The sequence below is a fragment of the Neophocaena asiaeorientalis genome, unplaced genomic scaffold (assembly GCF_003031525.2).
Source record: "Neophocaena asiaeorientalis asiaeorientalis breed wild unplaced genomic scaffold, Neophocaena_asiaeorientalis_V1.1 scaffold268, whole genome shotgun sequence".
Lineage (NCBI taxonomy): Eukaryota > Metazoa > Chordata > Mammalia > Artiodactyla > Phocoenidae > Neophocaena > Neophocaena asiaeorientalis.
In genome coordinates, this window is record NW_020173979.1 from 3180608 (window position 1) to 3199246 (window position 18639).

The 18639-nt window shown below is 44.3% G+C and overlaps 2 protein-coding genes across 3 annotated transcripts in view; one reads left to right on the forward strand and one right to left on the reverse strand.

Moving 5' to 3' along the window:
- Positions 1-866: 866 nt before the first annotated feature.
- Positions 867-14459, reverse strand: EFCAB9 (EF-hand calcium binding domain 9). The gene is made up of 5 exons (XM_024753346.1): positions 14266-14459; positions 6503-6671; positions 3574-3722; positions 2612-2788; positions 867-1860 (listed from the first exon to the last, which is right to left on the reverse strand). The coding sequence occupies exons 2-5, from the start codon at positions 6636-6638 to the stop codon at positions 1672-1674; spliced, it is 651 nt and encodes a 216-aa protein (XP_024609114.1). The 5' UTR covers positions 6639-6671; positions 14266-14459; the 3' UTR covers positions 867-1671.
- Positions 14460-15027: 568 nt separating this feature from the next.
- The window catches only part of STK10 (serine/threonine kinase 10), a 119245-nt gene continuing 115633 nt past the window's right edge, over positions 15028-18639 (forward strand). For both annotated transcript variants that reach the window (XR_003004263.1, XM_024753344.1), the window contains exon 1: positions 15028-15406. Coding sequence is in view for 1 of the 2 variants with exons in the window: in XM_024753344.1 (XP_024609112.1) it covers positions 15251-15406 (156 nt within the window). In the remaining variant the exon portion in view is untranslated. The remainder of the gene's footprint in view (positions 15407-18639) is intronic.

An 18639-nucleotide genomic window follows, 5' to 3' on the forward strand; every position in this document is an offset into this window, starting at 1 on the left:
ACCAACTTACTGATCTTTGACAGTCTAGGTGGAAACCTGTGTCATGTGGTTTTACTTTGTGTTATGGGATCTTAGTTCCCCGATCAGGGATTGAACCCATGGCCTCAGCAGCAAAAGCATGGAGTCCTAACCACTGGACTGCCAGGGGATTCCCGCTAGCTCCATTTAGTTTTTGTAGTACCGTTGTGGGGAAGACAAAAGTTTTGGCTGCTAAGCATTACTCGTAAGTGTGTTATCGAAATCTCATGACTATTAGAGTAAATACAGAGAATGTTCATAGTAATTAACATGATTTCAGTTATTACGTGTGACTTATGAATGACAGTCTTAGGCAGTATTCTTGTCTGTTGCACATTGACAAAGTGATTTTTGATTATTAAGTACTCTGGAACTCACTGAATGCCTTACGGTCAGTTATATTGCATATATTATTTCCTTAAGAAATGCTTGGTTTGTAGTAAATGAGCTGTATTTCTTTAATCACCAAACATGTCCCTCAGAAATCTATGGTAGAAGGAGATGTGGTAATTAGCATTAGGTAGAAGGGGTTTCTGAGCCAGTGAAATGCCAGCTTAAAACTTAAACAGAATCTGCTAAGACTGAAGTGAGTTACTCAAATCACTTGTTCTCAGTACAAGCGTCTAATTGACCTTGGATTTGAACTCTGGTCCTGCCACTAGTGAGTCATTAAGAACCTTGGGTAAGGTTCTTAATCTTTTTTTTTGCGGTACGCGGGCCTCTCACTGTTGTGGCCTCTCCCATTGCAGAGCACAGGCTCCGGACGCGCAGGCTCAGCGGCCATGGCTCACGGGCCCAGCCGCTCAGCGGCATGTGGGATCTTCCCGGACCGGGGCACGAACCCGTGTCCCCTGCATCGGCAGGCGGACTCTCAACCACTGCGCCGCCAGGGAAGCCCGAGGTTCTTAATCTTGACACCTCAATTTCCTCATCTGTAAATTGAGGATAACACTTAATTCGCAGGGTTAGGGGATAAATTCATGCGTCGAAAGCCCCTGCGTGACCCATTGCAAGCACTTACTTAGTGGTCGTTATCATCATTAACATCACAGTAGTCAAGGAGGATTCACAAATCCCATGCTAAAGACACTTAAAAATTATTCAAAGCATTAATTATACAAAAAAATAGAATTATACAAGGGCATGTAATAATTATTTTACCCTAGTAGATTTGGTATAGTTGCTTAAGCACTTAACTCATCAAAGAGTAATTTAAATTCTAGGAAGAACACAGTCCCCATATCCTTAAAAGTCAGTTTCCCTTACGGTTGGAGGCACTTCGCCATTTGCCAATTTGAAGTTTGTTTTAGCCTAAGGAGTGGGAGAATTAGAATTCTGAAAGTATTGGACCACTAGTGACAAATGTTAGGAAAGCACCACCTTCCGACTGCTTGGCTCCAGTAAGAGTTGGTAATTATTTGGATACACAGGAACCTAATGGACAGAGTTGATCTGAAAAGCAGCAGCAGAGTTGGGACATGTCAACAAAGAGAGAGTTTTTACTTCACTTACATAACTGTGAGTCATTTGTGAGGTCTAAAGGTTATTAAAGTTTAGGATATGCTGATTGAGGAGTGCTTATCTGAACCCCGCATGTGTAAAAATCAATTTAAAGATATCTACTTTGATGTTCTACATTTATTTTTAGAGATGTTAACAATTGTAATTACTTATACTTTCAAAATGATTTATTCCAAGAAGACTCTCTCTTTGGCTCACATTAACTTGTGACACTTTCTTCTTTTCGGGCACAGCTTTCTCCTCTTTCACTGCTTTCTGACTCTCCTGGTATTTGTTCATGGAGAAGATAGTAAACAGCTTAAATTCCTTGTAATTAAGACGCTTGTGTTGGGGGGCAAAAAGAAAAGTTATTTCAGGAAGGCTTTGATACTTTGTTTCAGATGACAGCAGGATTGTAATCATTTCTCATTTAAAACCTTGGAAACTTTATTAAAGAGGCCCAGTAATTAGGACATAATTGTAGTCTAATTGTAGTCTAGGAGCCAGGAACAGAGAGTCTATTGTAGACTCTAAAGTCACCAAGGGTCACTTTCTTACTTCTGCTACATCAAGTCCAGACTCTGTCAGGCTGCCATCTGAGCTTCTTCAGAGTATGATCCATCTTTTTAAACCGTAAACCTGAGCTCTCACTTGTTAGTCAACATGGACTTCCTCTTTAAATACGCAGGATCCACTGTCTTCTCCACAGTTGTTTTCTCTGGGGATTTAGCTCATGTGTTCCCATCTAAGAATTTCTTCCTTTCTGCTTATTAAAATCTATAAACCCTTCCCCTAAGACCAACTGCTGCCATATTGATATATTTCCTTCTTTCAACTGAACTTCTAAACAAAATTTCCTTCTCCAAACTTCTATAATTTTATATCCACATTCTGTGACATAGCACTTAGTTATTCAGTCCTCTCTCACAGGCCTATATATCTCTTTAGTTTTTTATGATCCCAGAGCCATGACACGCTCCAGTAGGTTTTTCCCACCCTCTTCCTCCCCCGTCTCCAGTGTAGGTAGCAGGACAGGGTCCTCTACCTTTGTACAGAGGGGCTGCCGGGCCACACTTTAGGGATCTGCACTTACACAGTCACCTGTGATGTCAAAGTCATGGTACAGGTCTCTGAGTTGCTGTTTTTTAATTTTGAAGAGAAAGTTGTACATGTGGAAGTTGGATGGGCCAATTTTCAGCTCCCCATCCAGGTCAAGCAGCTCAAAAACAGGCCGGGAATGGCGGAAAATAAATTGCTCTTCCAAATGGTTCTGCTTTGAGAGAAATACGGAAACATGTTGTTGGTGCTGCTTTCTAAACTTGCGACATCAAGACTCATATATTCACTAATCCATTTCCTAGAGAGCTAAAAGCAAAAGGCAGAATCATAGCAGCTCAGGGCTGAAAGGGTTCTATGGTCGATGTACCAGATCCTGCTTCATCATCTGCATTCAGGGGGGACTTACGCCACCTGTAGTGATTGGTTCTGCTAGACAGAACTCCAGTCACTAGAATGTATTTCCTTATGTTCAGTGAAAATCTACTTATGAAAATTGTGGCACTGGCAGTAAAATGCTGACACAAGGTGCCTTTCCTCAAGGAGTGGGAAAGAGGTAAATACACACTAGGAGTGTGTACCAGGTAAGGTGGGAACCCGAAGAAGAGTGTGTCTTGTCTTTATCATTCATCCCCTTCAGAAAGTTCTCTGAGAAAAGGGATCACTGAGGAAGAGAGGCAATTAGGATTACTGGTGATGATTTTAAGACCCACCAGCTAGAAGGGGCAAGGAAGGGCATGCCAAGGAGGGATGTGACAGGATGAGATTTGTTCTTTATAAAGGCAATGTGGGAGGGAGGCTGGATAACCTTTGGGAACTCCTAGGTTATAGATGGGCCATTTAGGTACCAAAAGTAGTTCTCCCACCATTTTTTTCCTTCCTGGTTCAAGTGAAAAGAAAAATTCTGATGCACTCTTAATTCGGTGCTACCTTTAGCAAAATGGTGGCAGCAGCCAAGCTGTGCCCCCTCTGCTCCACAGAGCCTGACTCGTTACTTGCCTCCTGTGCCAGCAGTATGCAAACCAGCATGTAGAACTGGTCAAAACCAATCTCGCCCACAGCATTCCAGTCCAGCATGTTAAACACAATTGTGATCTGGTTCCGTTTCAGGTCAGTCACGTGATGAAGGAAGTGGTAGAATAGCACATCTGTTGGTAAGGAGATGAGATGGATTATTCTGAAACGGTTCCAAAATGTTAAACATCTGGGAACCACATAAATGGTTGTCATGTTGGAAGCTTGTTGACCTGGCCATAGTAATGATAATATTTTGTTTCCGGCTTTGCCACTATACCTCCCACAATTTCTCAAACCTCAGTTTGCCCTTGAGCTGTGTGGAAAAGCACTGTACCTGGACTTGTGGAGAAGGAGATAGGGGATAGGGCTTGGTTCCTGAGCCCAGCTTACATGCTCGACGGAGCAGACAGATGTGTATACGTAACCAATAAAAGTCTCAAAGTGCTCCTGGTACATAGAAGGAAGAGTTTAATTCTCACTGGGGGCCTATGATACACTCTTGGAAAAGCTGACATTTCACCTGGGCCTTTCACTTGAGAGAATTAAAACGAGAAATTTTTAAAATCATTCCTCTTCTGTAAAAGTATCACTTTTCCTCATGGTTACATAAAGCAAATGCATTCAGTGATGGGGGAAAAGAGCTATCACTGAGCATCTTAGACGCTGGGCACTTTAAGTGCCACATGTCACTGAACCCTGACAACCCTACACAGCCTTTTACAATAAGCCTCAGGTAGTAACTAATCTCAGGGCTTCTTGAGCTGTAATAGGCATACCAATCACTTGAGGATCTTGTAAAAACACCAGTTCTGATTAGGAACTCTGGCATGGGACTGAGTCTGCATTCTTAAGCTCCCAAGCAATGAGGCAGCTGCTGGTCAGTGGACCACACTTTGAGTGGCAGAGCTGGGATTCAGATGTGGTCCGTCTGACTCCACAGCCTTGCTCTTTCCACAGTGAAGCCATATCTTTTGCACATTAGTTAATGCATATACAGTCATATACAATTAGAGAAAAAAATACTGTAAAGGACAGGGAAAGTATTTGCCTGAAATTCCACTCACTAATCATCTGTCTCAGGGAGTGTTAGATGGAAGAAACAAACATGGTGATACGTTTACACAGTGATATATGGCTGTACAGGTTGTATGTACAAATCACCCAGGGGATTTCAGGGATTTTCAAGTGTAACTTTGTCTACATGTGATTTCTCCTTGCCCATTGATTACAGAGACTACCTCCTGCACAAGACATGGCTCCACTAAATCCGTAAAGCACATCTGTGTGGTTTGGAGTCCTGGCTGAAGCTGGCTAAGTGCACAGTGAAACCAGTCGTCACAATGTCATGATCTGGGGGTTTCTGATGGCCTCTTGATGTTCCTTCCCCACGTCCCACCAGGTATGAGTCCAACCAGGTACGAGCACTTGGGAACAACACACCATGTGTAAACACCATGATGTTTGCTCCTTGAGAAATGTTTTATTGTGAGACTTAGTAGTTACTAAACAAATACTGTTTTTCAATCAGCTGGCTCTGGCCCACTCAAGTCTCCAAGGCTTTAAGTCACTATCTCCCTGGAAGGCAAAACTCAAGGCTATGCCTTCTCCCATCCAGTCCCTTGGTGACCAGAGGACACAAATATGACTTTATCTCTTGGGTTTGGCATTACCAGGGAGTGATTTAGTTACCAGGGAGATCAGACTCTGCTCAGCAAATGCTGGTGAGACTAAGAGTGTGGGCTTTGGGTTTTGGTCCCAGATCTTCTGTTTACATCTAGGCGTCCTACAGTTGCTTTATCTAGGACTGGGTTATTGTGAAGATTTGGTGACATACTGTGTGTAAACTGGAGGCATGAAAGTATGAGAAAATTAAAGTATCTTTTTATTATTTTATAAAGATTGAATGAACTCTTTAAAATATCTTTATGGAAGAAACTCCTTATTGATAAATGACATCTCTCTCAGGTCACAATGAGTCGGATACCTTATTTATACCCAGTCCTGAAAACAAAACAGACAAACGAAAAAAACCTAGGGGACTTCCCTGGTGGTCCAGTGGTTAAGAATCCGCCTTCCAATGCAGGGGACACGGGTTCGATCCCTGGTCTGGGAACTAAGATCCCACATGCTGTGGGGCAACTAAGCCTGTGCGCCACAACTACTGAGCCTGCGCGCCACAACTAGAGAGAAGCCCACATGCAGCAATGAAGAGCCTGCACACCGCAATGAAAGTGCCCGCCTGCCACAACTAAGACCCGATGCAGCCAAAAATATATATAAATAAATAAATATTTTTTAAAGAAAACCTAAAGTGTTTTAATTGGTCTTCTATTAGTTTGTGCACTCAAAGGCAGGGTCGAGATCATCAGCATTTTCTGGTCACTCACAATTACCAAGAATTAGAAGCGATCTCGCAGATCATCTGATTCAAACCTCCCATTCGATAGACGAGAAGTCTTGCTAAGGGAGTCTTGAGGGTTAATGCCTGAGTGGGGCTCAGTCCCCAGGAATAGTTGTAATAATAAGGAACATTTATTAAATCCTTACAGTGTGCCAGGCACCATGCTAAGCATTTTCCATGCATTATCTCATTTATCTTTTTTTTTTCCCAACTGTGAGATGGACGCCATTATTAGAAGCCTCACTTACAGATGAGGAAAATGAGACTTAAAAGAGGATGATGTTCTCCAAATCACCAAGGAATAATGGGTGGAGGACCTAACCCCAGAGCCTGCAATTTTATCCTCCTCACAGAACAGCCTTCAAGTCTCAGTTGGCAATTTTTCTCTGTGCTTCATTTAGAAGATATAATATATACATTAATGAAATAGTTTCTGGTTCTATAAATTTTCCTGCACATTCGCTAAAAACCAGGTAATGACCCAGAGGAAGCATTTCTGAAAGTACTAACCATTCAAGGTTTTCTTGCGGTGCACATCAAGAAGGTGAAAATACTCCACCAAAGCCTTCACATTTCTCACGGATAATAAGCAATATAGTTTATCCAGATAGAGGTACCACAGAAACGATCCTTGCTTCAGTTTCATTATGGTGCCCTTTAAGCCGAAGACTCTGGCAACCTGAAGTAGAAGAGAGAATTCTGCCTGAGAATTAGAATGTTGGATAGAGAGAAGCTCTGGTAATAAAGGTCTTCCTACGTCAAAGCATCATAGGAAACAGTCAATAAAAAAATTAAAATTGTGGGAATCCAGTGGGGTCCAGTGGTTAGGACTCAGTGCTTTCACTGCCGTGGCCCGGGTTCAAGCCCTGGTTGGGGAAATAAGATCCCACAAGCCACTCGGAGCAGCCAAAGAAAAAAATGGTTGAGAATTTTCCAAAACCCATGAAAGACACCCACCCACAGACTGTGCTCATCATCATTATCAAGGTGAACAGTTACATAACTACATGTTACATAGTAACATGTTACCCTGTTGTAAGTGTATTAATATATTAACTCATTTAGTCCAAAGATTAATCATACAATCCTATGAGGTGGAGATGATCGTACCTATTTTACAGGTTAAGAAACAGGCTCAAGTTACAATCTATTATGTATAAAATAAATAAACAACAGGGATATATTGTACAGCAAATATAGCCAATATATATATATGTTTTTTTGGCCATGCTCCCATAGCACGAGGGATCTTAGTTCCTGGACCAGGGATTGAACCCGCACCGTTGGCAGTGAAAGCGCAAAGTCCTAACCATGGGACCGCCAGGGAATTCCCTAGCCAGTATTTTATAATGACTATAAATAGATTATAACCTTTAAAAATTGTGAACCACTATGTTGTACGCCTGTAACTTGTATAATATTGTACATGAATTGTATCAATAAAAAGTTTTTTAAAAAGGCTCAGAAAAGTTAAGTAATCTTTCCTAAAGTCACTAAGCTAATTAGTAGTGAAGTCAGCGTGTGAACCTAGTCTGGCAATAATCACTGCTTTTTAATAGCTATGCTATATTCCCTCTCAAAAGACTGAAGTCCTAAGTAGTTGAGATAAGAAGAAATACATATATGTACACATCAGAGTGAAACTGCATTATACCAAAGACAAAGATTTTAAAGGCAATCAGAGAAGAAAGATTATCTTCAAAGGACTAATGATTAAACTTAACAATCAACTTCTTCACAACATGGAAACCAAAACATAATGTAATACTATTTCAATGTGTAAAAACAATCATAGCCAAGCTAAAATTACACACTCAGTAAAATCGTCTTTCAAGACTGAAGGGAAGTTCCTTAAAGTTAAACATGAGATTACCATATAACCTAGCATTTCCACTCCTAGATATATATCCAAAAGAAATGAAAACAAGTGTTCAGATACTTGTACAAAATGTTTATAGCAGCACTATTCACAATAGGCAAAAGGTGGAAACAGCCCAAATGTCCATCAACTGATGAATGGACAAATGAAATGGTAGCACATCCATACAGTGAAATACTTAGCCATGAAAGAGAATGATACGTGTTACAATGTAGATGAACCTTATAGTTAAGTGAAAGGAGCCAGGCACAGAAGGCCACATATTGTATGATTCCATTTATATTAAATATCCAGAAGAGGCAAAGCCATGGAGACTGAAAGCAGATCAGTCGTTGCCAGGGGCTGTGGGCTGGGGGAGTGGGTGATGGGAAGTGACTGCTTACTGGATACAAGGATTCCCACTGGGGTGATGAAAATGTTTCAAACTGGACAGAGGTGATGGTTGAACAACACTTTCGATGTACTAAATGCCACTGAACTGTACACTTTAAAATAGGTAATTTTATATTATGTGAGTTCCACCTTCATTTAAAAGAATGAGGAGGAAAATCAAACTTGAATTTGATCAATTTATAGAAAATATAAATCAGGGAAATAGGACAGCAGAGGTCCATGTTAAATGACACTACGGGGACACAATCAACAAAACCCAGACTGTGGAAAGCTCTAAAAGAAAATGACTCCACTTCTTCAATAAACATTTACAAGAAAAGAAAAAGAGATGGAAGAGGGATCTTTAGATTAATGGTTAAATTTCTTTCGAATCACATCAACCAATTACAGTGTATGGACTTATGAGGATCCTAATTCATATAGATGGTATACGTAAAAACCCACAGAAACAAACAACAAAAGCATGAGATGATGGAGAACTATGAACACTGATTGAATGTAATATTAGGAATGACAGTGGATGTGGTGGTGGTTTAAAAAGATAAAATGGTAAGATGCCTGGAATTCGCTTCAAAATAATCCAGGCCCGTGGGTGTTGGTATACATATAACAGGATTGTTCAAACATGAACTGACTGATGGGTGTACAGGAGTACTAGCTTATACTATTCTTTCTACTTTGAATATGTTTGAAATTTTCTATAGTGAAAAAAAAAATTAGGATGAGATAAAGCTGTATTCAGGCAAAAACAAACAAACAACCAAACAACTAAGAATGATCACCAACGGACCCTCCCAAAAGAAATTCTAAAGGATCAACTTATGGTAGTCAGAGAATGATCACAGAAAATCCAAGATATCAGAAGGAATAGAGATATCAGAAGGAATAGAGAGCAACAAAGTAGTAAAAATACGTGGGTCAGTGCAAGTAAACAACCATGGGGTAAAATAATGTCATAGGGAGTTTAAAATTATAAAATTTAAATGCAATACAATTATGACAGAAGGAGGGAGCTAACAAAATAAATCCATACACCCAAAAACAAAATTAACAGCCATAAGTGAATTCTTCACTTCTTCTTCACTTCTTCTTCATTCACTTCACTTCTGAAGTGAATTCTTCAGAAGGCACAGAAAAATAATTCCATATGGAAACACAGAAGTTCAAGAAGGGATGAAGAGTACCAGAAATTGAAAATATGTGAGTAAATCTAAATGAATCTTGACTGTATAAAACACTAAAAATAACGTCACATGAAGAGGCCAGCTGTGGTGCCCTCAGAACTCACCAGGAGCTACGTAGGGAAAGATCTATTGCTGCTAGGGGAAGGGAGAAAAAAATGGTGTAATATTTAACTGCATTTTCCCAGCGTATTAGGGTGAGTACTGCTACCTACTGTAACAATTCCCAAAATGTCAGAACTCTCTTTTCCAATGCCATAGTAGCAGTAACATTCAAGATGATGGTGCTCTGAGGGTGCCATGGTGTACACAGAGTAGAAATATAATGTTGTACACGTGAAACTTATTTAATGTTATAAACCAACGTCACACCAATAAAAAATAAATTTAAAAAGTAGATGATGGTTCCCTATCAGTCTTGAGTTCCTCAGTGACTACGCGAAAAGACAGAGGATCTTTCCATGTCCTGGGGGTGAGCACCGTGGATTTTATCTGGGCCTTGAGAGTGAGGGGTTCCTCTCTCCCAGCAGCAGAAAGCTATTGCTTTGAAGAATTTTGCTTTTGCTACTTCTAAGGAAGTAGATGAGACCTTATACTCATCCCCTGGCAGGCACCAACCACCTCCTTCACTCCTGCATCAGCAAGAACTGGCAGTCTCCAGTCTGCTGCCCTGCCCCCAGTTTTTCTCACAGGCTCCCATTGGCGACCCGTGGGAAGGAGTTTGCCAGTGTGCGTGATTGCCCCTTGTGTCTGGGAACTCCAGCTATTCCACACTGACGTGGTATCCCAAACTTTGCCTCTAATGATCTGCTCAAACTCTGGTTAAAGTTTTCTTCACCACCTGTCCGGTGGCTGCCGTTTTCAGCCATGTTCTGCCAAAGGTCCAATGGTTGGTGTGCCCTCTCTCTCCTTGCAGGGGCTTGTTCTTTGTGAGAATTCACTTTCCTTGGTTGCCTTGTGACCTCAGTTCTTTGATATGCTCAAGAAAAGTTACAGTTTGGTAGATCATCCATCTTCTTTTCTCACTAAGATAGATGCTACATTCTTTGTGGCTGTCTATACAGTAAGAAACCATCTTTGTTGTGTTAAAGCCACCAAGACGTTGAGGGTCTTATTGCAGCGTAACAGCCTGTTCAAATGGATACAGTGGTTTTTATCTGCATTTCCCCGATGACTAATGAAGTTGAGCATGTTTACATGGGCCTATTTGCCATCTGTATTTTGTTTCAAGACAGAGGCACAGATGTTGATGTAAGGATAGACATTTCCTGTCTTAGATCTAGAAAGACTTCTCCAAGGAGCCATAGTATCATTTTATGGAAAATTGTATTTGGAGACCACAATCTAGGCTCTGCTTAGCTTTTCTGATCTATGAGCCTGTTGGCTTTCTGTTTGGTCTCGTGACCTCTTTCCCTAAGCTCTGCAGTTTAGGATTTGGCAGATGTCTTGAGGGCAAAAGCCTAGAGTAAGATACCACTAGTAGTCACTGGAATGGCTAGAGTTTTTAAAACCTGATGATATCAGTGTGATTGGAGCAACATCACTTGTGGGAATGTAAAGTGATAGAACCACTTTGTAAAATACTTGGACAGCCTCTTAAAAAGTTAACCATATACTTAGCGTGTGATCCGGCAATTGCACTCCTAGGTGCCTCTAGGAAAATGAAAATATATATCCATACAAAGCCTTGTAAACAAATGTTCGTAGTAGCTTTACTCATGATAACAAGACTGGCAACTCAAATGTCCATCAGCAGCTAAATGGATAAACAAATTGTGGTATATCCATATACTACTCAGCAATTAGAAAGAACGAACCACAAATACCTACAACAACACGATGAATCTCAAAAATATGCTGAGTGAAAAGCCAGGCTTAAAAGAGCACTACTGTATGATTCCATTTATATGGTTAACTAGGAAAGATATTTCCAATATATGGTGACAGAAAACATTAGTGGTTGCCTGGGGTGAGGCATGTGAATGGGGACTGACTTACGAAGAAGCATACCTTGGAAACGTTACTTAGCCTCTCTAGAGGGAGATAAAATATCTACTTTCCAGGAATGCAAGAATGTTTCAATAAATGAAATTTACCATGTCTATAGGCTAGATGAGAAAACTCATGATAAATGCAGAAGAAACATTTGATAAAGTTCTACAGCTATGAGAAAAACTTATTAGCAAATTACGTATAGCAAGGAACTTTGTGTGAAGGTCTTCTGCCACAATCTTTGGTAAACATCATACTCAAAGGAGAAACTTTAAACCCTTTTCCATCAAATATGGGACCAAGACAAGAATTCCTATTTTCACGGTTACTGTTTAACATAAAGCTAAAGATTCTAGCAAATGCTATAGGAAAGTAGAAGAAATAAGAAGTGTAAAGGGGCTTCCCTGGTAGCACAGTGGATGAGAGTCCGCCTGCCGATGCAGGGGACATGGGGTCGTGCCCTGGTCCGGGATGATCCCACATGCCACGGAGCGGCTGGGCCCGTGAGCCATGGCCACTGAGCCTGCGCGCCCGGAGCCTGTGCTCCGCAACGGGAGAGGCTGCAACAGTGAGAGGCCCACGTACCACAAAAAAAAAAAGAAGTGTAAGGATTGTTACAGCAGAAGCTGTACAAAGACCCGTGACATCTCTCAACTTAGCGGTGTCCTCTTGGCCCTCTAGCAGGGCAGGCTAGAAGTGCTGCCCTAGGGAGCAGCCCTTGGCCAAGGACAGATGAGGTTTAGAGGAAAATTCCCCAGTGTCCTTGACTGTCAGATAGGCTGAGTCTGAAGTGTGTTGCATCATCCTGATCCCCAGAATCCCCCAGTGGGATTAAGCCCCAGTTGGCCACAGCAGTAATCATCTACAAAGTACACCCTTTACTGGCTTCAAGTGTCTCCTGTCTTAGCTTCCCACTCCCTACTCGTGCCTCCTGGCATCACCTCCCAAATAAACTATTTGCATTCAGATTCTTATCTTTGGGGAAATCTAGCCTAAGAATACAGTCAAATGCTTTTTCTGTGACTATCAAGAGTATGTGATTTTCTTCCTTACTTTGTCAATCCAGTGTCTTACTTTAATGGTTTTTATTCCTAGATAGAACCATTCTTTTATTTCTGGATAAACCTTTCTTAGTCATGATGTTTTTATTAGCCTCTGGTTTCATCTTGCTCGTATTCCCCACCCCCACATCTATTTCCTAAGTGAAATTAGTCTACAATTTTCTTTTACTATTCCTACCTAATTGTAGTAAAGCTCATCTCATAAAAATGAGTATATTTCCTTTTCTCTATCTTCTTAAAGTATTTATATGAAGGGAGAGATTATTTGTAAAACCACATAACCTGATGTCTTTCAGTGGGGGCAGACTTTAGATTTTTGATTCATTTCTTTATTGGTTATTAGCTTATTTAGGCTTATTTCTTATTGAAATTGTGTCTTTTATATGTCATATCTCATATTTATATATCATTTGTTTATATCATTTATATTTTCTTCTACATGATTACCCATTTCACATAAATTAAAATGTATTCACATAAAATTGTTTAAAATACTGATAACAAAATCTCTACTGTACCTAATATTCTGTCACTTTTTTCATTTTCATTGTCTTAGGGAATATTTTTCTTTCTGCAACTCTTTTTATCTTTTTGACCAGCCTTGTCTGTTGGTTATCTCAGAGATATAGCTTTGGTTTTGTTGAACCTCTCTGATTTCTTAAAACTGTACTTAAGTATAATTTACATATCATAAGATTCAGCCATTTCAAGTATACAATTTAGTGATTTTTTAGTAAACTTGCCAAGTTATTATATCATCACCATAATCCAGTTTTAGAACATTTTCATCACCCCAATAAGACTCCTCATGTCCATTTCAGCCTAGTCCTTGGCAACCATTAATCTGCTTTCTGTCCCTATGGATTTGCTTTTCTAGACATTGCATACAAATGGAATCATATAACGTGTGCTCTTTTGTGTCTGGCTTCTTTCACTTACAACATTTTTGAGTGAAGCGCTCCATTTTTGTTTCTCATTTCATTTTTTCTGGAGCTATCGCAGAGCCAGTCTCACAGAGTCGTGTGTGGCTTGGCCCGGCTTGGGGATGAACTGGAACTGGGACTCCCAGTCCCAGCCCCTCTAGACTGACCTGTGGTCAGAGCCCCCACCTCCCAGTGGGAAAGCCTCCCCCCATTGTGCCCTCACCCCCTTCACAATGTTGGTCAAATGGACTGAAACTAATGAAAGACCGGCCTTCCAGCTTGTTCTGGGAGGTTTAAACTTGGGCTTACTTGGTGAGAGCCCAGTCTTGTGCTGCATTTCCTCCTTTTAGTGATAAAGACCCTCTACGATTGCAACCACTCATTAGGTTGTGGGGACATTTCAAAGTGCTTGGCAACCTTTACTCAGGGCATCCTTTGTGCAGACCACCACCAGTACCCTAGGCTTCTGCATTTGGCTTTCCAAATTTAGAACTATACTTGGTGTTTGCATGCGACTCAGGAAGGGGTGAAAACACCTCAACATGGACCTTCTCCGCAGGGACGTGGTCTATTGGAGTGTGACATTCCCCGAGACTCAATTTGCTTATGTGGGAGAGTTACCATAATAAGCTTTACAGGTTGCCCACCTGCCCACCCCTCAGCACTCGCTGCTTGGAACCTACTTAGATTTAGATACAAGTGTTAACTGTCCTAGAGACAGTTAACAGTAGCAGGTGGAAAACGGACAGGATCGAGGATGATGGTGGTCAAAGAAAACTTCAATTCTATGTATAATGAACTTATTTTTAAAAATTGTAAAATTAAGAATAAGGAAGTTTTTTACCTAATATGCAGATATATCTGAAGATCCATCAGGAAGCATGTGATAAGTAAGTCACCACGGAGCGCTCTCTCTTAGCCCTGTAATCCTGGCCAGTTGGTGGATCTCGGTGGGGCAGAGCCCCTGGGAAGCAGGAAGCGAGCCGGGGAGCCTGGGTTTTCAGGGACTGACCGCCGCCGCAAGGGCGCAGCATTTCCCGCGCTAGGAGGCAGCACCACGCCGAGCAATCCGCACCGGATCCGCCCGCAGGATGTGCAGCCCGGGGCTAGTGCCCTCGCCCGCCGGGCGCCCCCACCTGAAAAGTGGGCGCGAGCAGAGCAGCCGCGCGGGGCCGTTGCGGGGCGGATTCAATGATTAATGCCTGTTCGCCTTTTTGGTCTTTGGACAGCAATCAGTGGGCGCTCCCGACTAACCAGTCTGCTTCCCCTTTCGCTCCCGCAGAAATTTTGGGAGCCACGAGACACGGTGGGCCTCCCAGACCCGGTATGGTCCCGCCGAAGGGTCCACTAAGCTCGCCAAAGCCTAGTCCGTGGCTCGCGGGCGTGCGGCGCGCGGGGGACTACAGTTTCCAGAGTGCCCTGCGGTGACGGGCGGAGCCGGGGAGCGCCCGCAGCCAATTAGGGGGTCTCCGGGCGCTGCCGGGGAGCGGCAGGTGGAGTCGGGCCGATGGGCGGGAGCGGGGCCGGGTCCCCGGAACGCGTCCCGGGGCTTGCGGGCTGGGCTGGGGCGCGGCGCGAATTGGGTCTACATCGGGAGGCGGCCCGGAGATTGGACCGAGCGGGGGCGGGGACCGCGGCCGCCTGCGCGGTTCCGGGTGCTCCCGCCGCGCGCAGCCCAGGGCGCACTTGACCGGGGTCTGGCTGCGGGGAAGGGCGGGTCTGGGGAGAATCCCAGAGCGCAGCGGCGTCCTCCAGCCCCTCCCTCGCGGCCGCCGGAGCTACAGCCCGTACCGGCTCCACCTCGCCCGCCGGCTCGCGTGCCCTCAGCCATGGCTTTCGCCAATTTCCGCCGCATCCTGCGCCGGTCTACCTTCGAGAAGAGAAAGTCCCGCGAATATGAGCACGTCCGCCGGGACCTGGACCCCAACGAGGTGTGGGAGATCGTGGGCGAGCTGGGCGATGGTGCCTTCGGCAAGGTTTACAAGGTGAGGGCGCTGTGTTTGGTGGTGCGTGGCTCGGGGCGCGTGGAGCGGCTCCGGAAGGAAGGGGCGCTGGCCCTGGTCAGTCTCGGCCACGGCTCGGGAGAACGCAGAGGGCTGCCCGGCCCTGAACTCGGAGTCCCGGGGTCCCGTCCTGGTGATCCTTGTTCTTCGTTGGGGTCGGGGGTGGGGTATCCTGACACAGCCCGGCTGAGTCCCTGCGTGCCGGACGCCCCCTCCGGGCACGGCTGCTGCCCCCGAGCTAAGTTTCTGAGCACTTCCTGTGCGCCCTGCACGGCTCTCGGCGCCGCAGGGGGAGAAAAAAGGGGCGCTTATAGGACTTTAGCATCCGAGACGAGGCATCCGCGGTAAAACTGATACTAGGCATACTTTTTAAGGGAGGCCACTCAGATTCTGTGAGAGTGCCGAGGCGCTGGGGGCAGAGAAACTCGGCTGCGTCTGGAAGGGTTGAGTCCGGTGAAGCTGGGGACACACCTGAAGACGAGCCAGAGACGGGAGAGACAGGAGGCGGAGGGGGGTGTTATCTAGAGTGAGAGGTTAGGCATGGAAATGTGGTCTGGGGCTGGGCAGAGGGGAAAGTCAGGGCCTCGTGAATCCTGCGCTTAGGGGTCAGATTTGAGTATGTGGATGAGTCACAGCTGGGGAGTCTCCCAGTCTGAAGTCACCTTTCCCTAGAAGAATGAAAGGCCAGAGAGCTTTTGTGGAGGGGTGGGTGGGGCAGAGCTGATTATTTGTAGACACGTTTGCAGCAGGCCATTGTCGGGTTTCTGGTCCTGAGAACACATTCTGAGTTGCTCAGTTGTATTGGGGGCCCAAACACTTAGAGCTTGACTCCACGCTTTCCCTGATCTCCTTTCCCCCAGGAAGCTCTTTACTGAGAGAAACCCACATGTTAAGCTGGTGGTTTCTACAGGAGGGCACCTCCTTCCTAAGCCACCATCACCTTCTTTGGGGCTCCTATAGCTTGTAGATCACTCTGACCCCAGGGTTTCCCTTTTAGGAGCCTGGACCACAGAGAGAGCTTCTCTAGGCCACCCCTGGTCAAGACTTGCTCTCTTTGCCTTGAAAGTGGTGGAGAGCCTAATCACCAAAGTGTAGTCCCTGGAGGAGTACCACCAGCATCACCTGGGAGCTCGTTAGAAATGCAGAATCTCGGGCCCCACCCTAGACCTAATAAATAATAAAGTAGGGTCTGCATTTTAACAGATGCCCAGATCCCCCTGATTAGAATCCCCCATGTTAGGTGCGCTTTAAGTTTGAGAAACATTGCTCTAGGGGCAATTTTTAAGTCACCCAGGCCCCTCAGGGTGCCTGTTTTGTTCCCTTACCACCTCCCCAAGGAGCCAGCACTTCCTTTTACAGGGTGAAAGCCCCACTGGAGCAAAGGTTTTGTGATTGGAAGGCTGGCCTCTGTGACACTCATACCTGTGGCTCTCAGCTGCCTTGATTTGCTGCCTTTCTCTGCCTGAGGGTTCTGCACGTATTCCAGGGCCCTCAGCACATACTTCACTGGCACATCTTTTCTTTCCCCTTCTCAGAGCTGCCTCTTCCTCCTAGCGGCACCAGGAAACTGTCCTCAGTCTTGCGGCCCCGCCGGACACCCCACCGGTGTACTTGCCTTCCCCTGAAGGAGCCTGCTCTGCCAGGTGTGCTCTGACCACCGTGAGAACAGCTGGACCCTTGGTCAGCTCACCACATCCCCCGCTTTCTCCAGAAGGTTAAGTTGGTGTTTTTAGTGCATGATGTTTTTCTGTTAGGGGCGGACTTTCCATTGCAGTCTTGTCCCTGTCCCCTAATGAATCCTGGCTTCATAAGGTTCATTTTCTTTCAAACCTAAATGCAGAACTTTGCTTCTAGGCTGGTAAGATTTCCCCTTGTCAGTTTCGACTGTCATTTCCTCCTGCTTTAGCCCCATAAAACTCCCTTACAGCTCTGAAAGTTTCATACAAAGGAGCCCATCTGATTCGCAAGTTATTTTGTCTCCTCCTGGTTCTCCAGAGCACGTGAACCCTGTTAAAAGTGAGTCTAGTGCTCAAAGCTGTGAGCCGGCTGCACCACAAGCCCCTCCCCACCACCTCCGAACCCATGATTTTCTCATAATTAAGACAAGGGGAAGGTAGATCAGGAGAGCTGTGTGATGGCTGACACACCTGGACATTTATTAGGTTCCCTGCCTGGCCTTAGTGTGTGACCCTCTGATCTAACCCAACCCCATGTCACACGCAGGAATACGGGGGCTCAGGGAAAGGAAGGGACTAGAACCCAAGGCTCTGGGCTTAGTTACCAGCTAAGGAAGACCTGTCTTGGATCAGAGATCCCTGTGACCTCGTCTCCTATCCTGAAAAAGTGCTGCTTAGGCCCTTGGAGTTGAAGTTGAAGCAGGTGTTGCTTTACTAAAGATTCCAATCAGGGACCATAACTCCTTCCCACTTCTTTGTTCCCTGGCATGGCCATTTCAGCAGCACAGGCCAGAGGTTCCATCTAGGTTTTATGTCTGGGACCAGAACTTCCATTTTGACGTGGCACCTTGGTAACCAGTTGGCTGCGAGCTGGTGAAGTGATGGCCAGCAGCACCTCCTCTCCCTGTCCTAGAGCTAGCAGATTTTTCTCCTGGCAGCCTAGGTGGTGAAGGCCTTTCTGAGGATTTCGCTGGTGTAAGAAGCCATAGGAATCCTAATTTGTCAAAGGCTCATCAGAAGAGGACTCCAATTACAGATTTCCCGAGGAGTGTCTTGCAGAGGGTCAAAGCCTAATGTCTTGAGACATTAGTGTCTCACGATGTGGAGCCTCTTTTTCCCTCTTCTCCCTGATAAATCATCAGTTGATCTCGGGAGAGAAAGAGGCTGGGAGGATTGATTTTTTGCAGTCAAGTTCATGCTCACCTACTCCTTAAGTGATTTCAAAAGAAAATCATTTCTCGTTCATTACTAGATACAAAGTAAAAGTCACAAGCTATATAGTTTCAAAATTCTTGCCCTTAATAATAATCTTTACTCTAAAGACAAGATGGAGGGTTGAATGGAAGAAACTGCTTTCAGCAGGGTGTGCCTGCTGTCCTAGCTGTGGGTGAAACAGGTACTTATGTGCTGAACAGAGACAGGGAGCATGGGGGTGTGAAAGAGTTGGGTTAACAGGCTGAGATGATTTTTCTGCTTCTTGAAAATTGCTTTAGTTGTCGTCTTATGTTGTCTTTAAGCTTTTTTTTTTTTTTTTTTTTT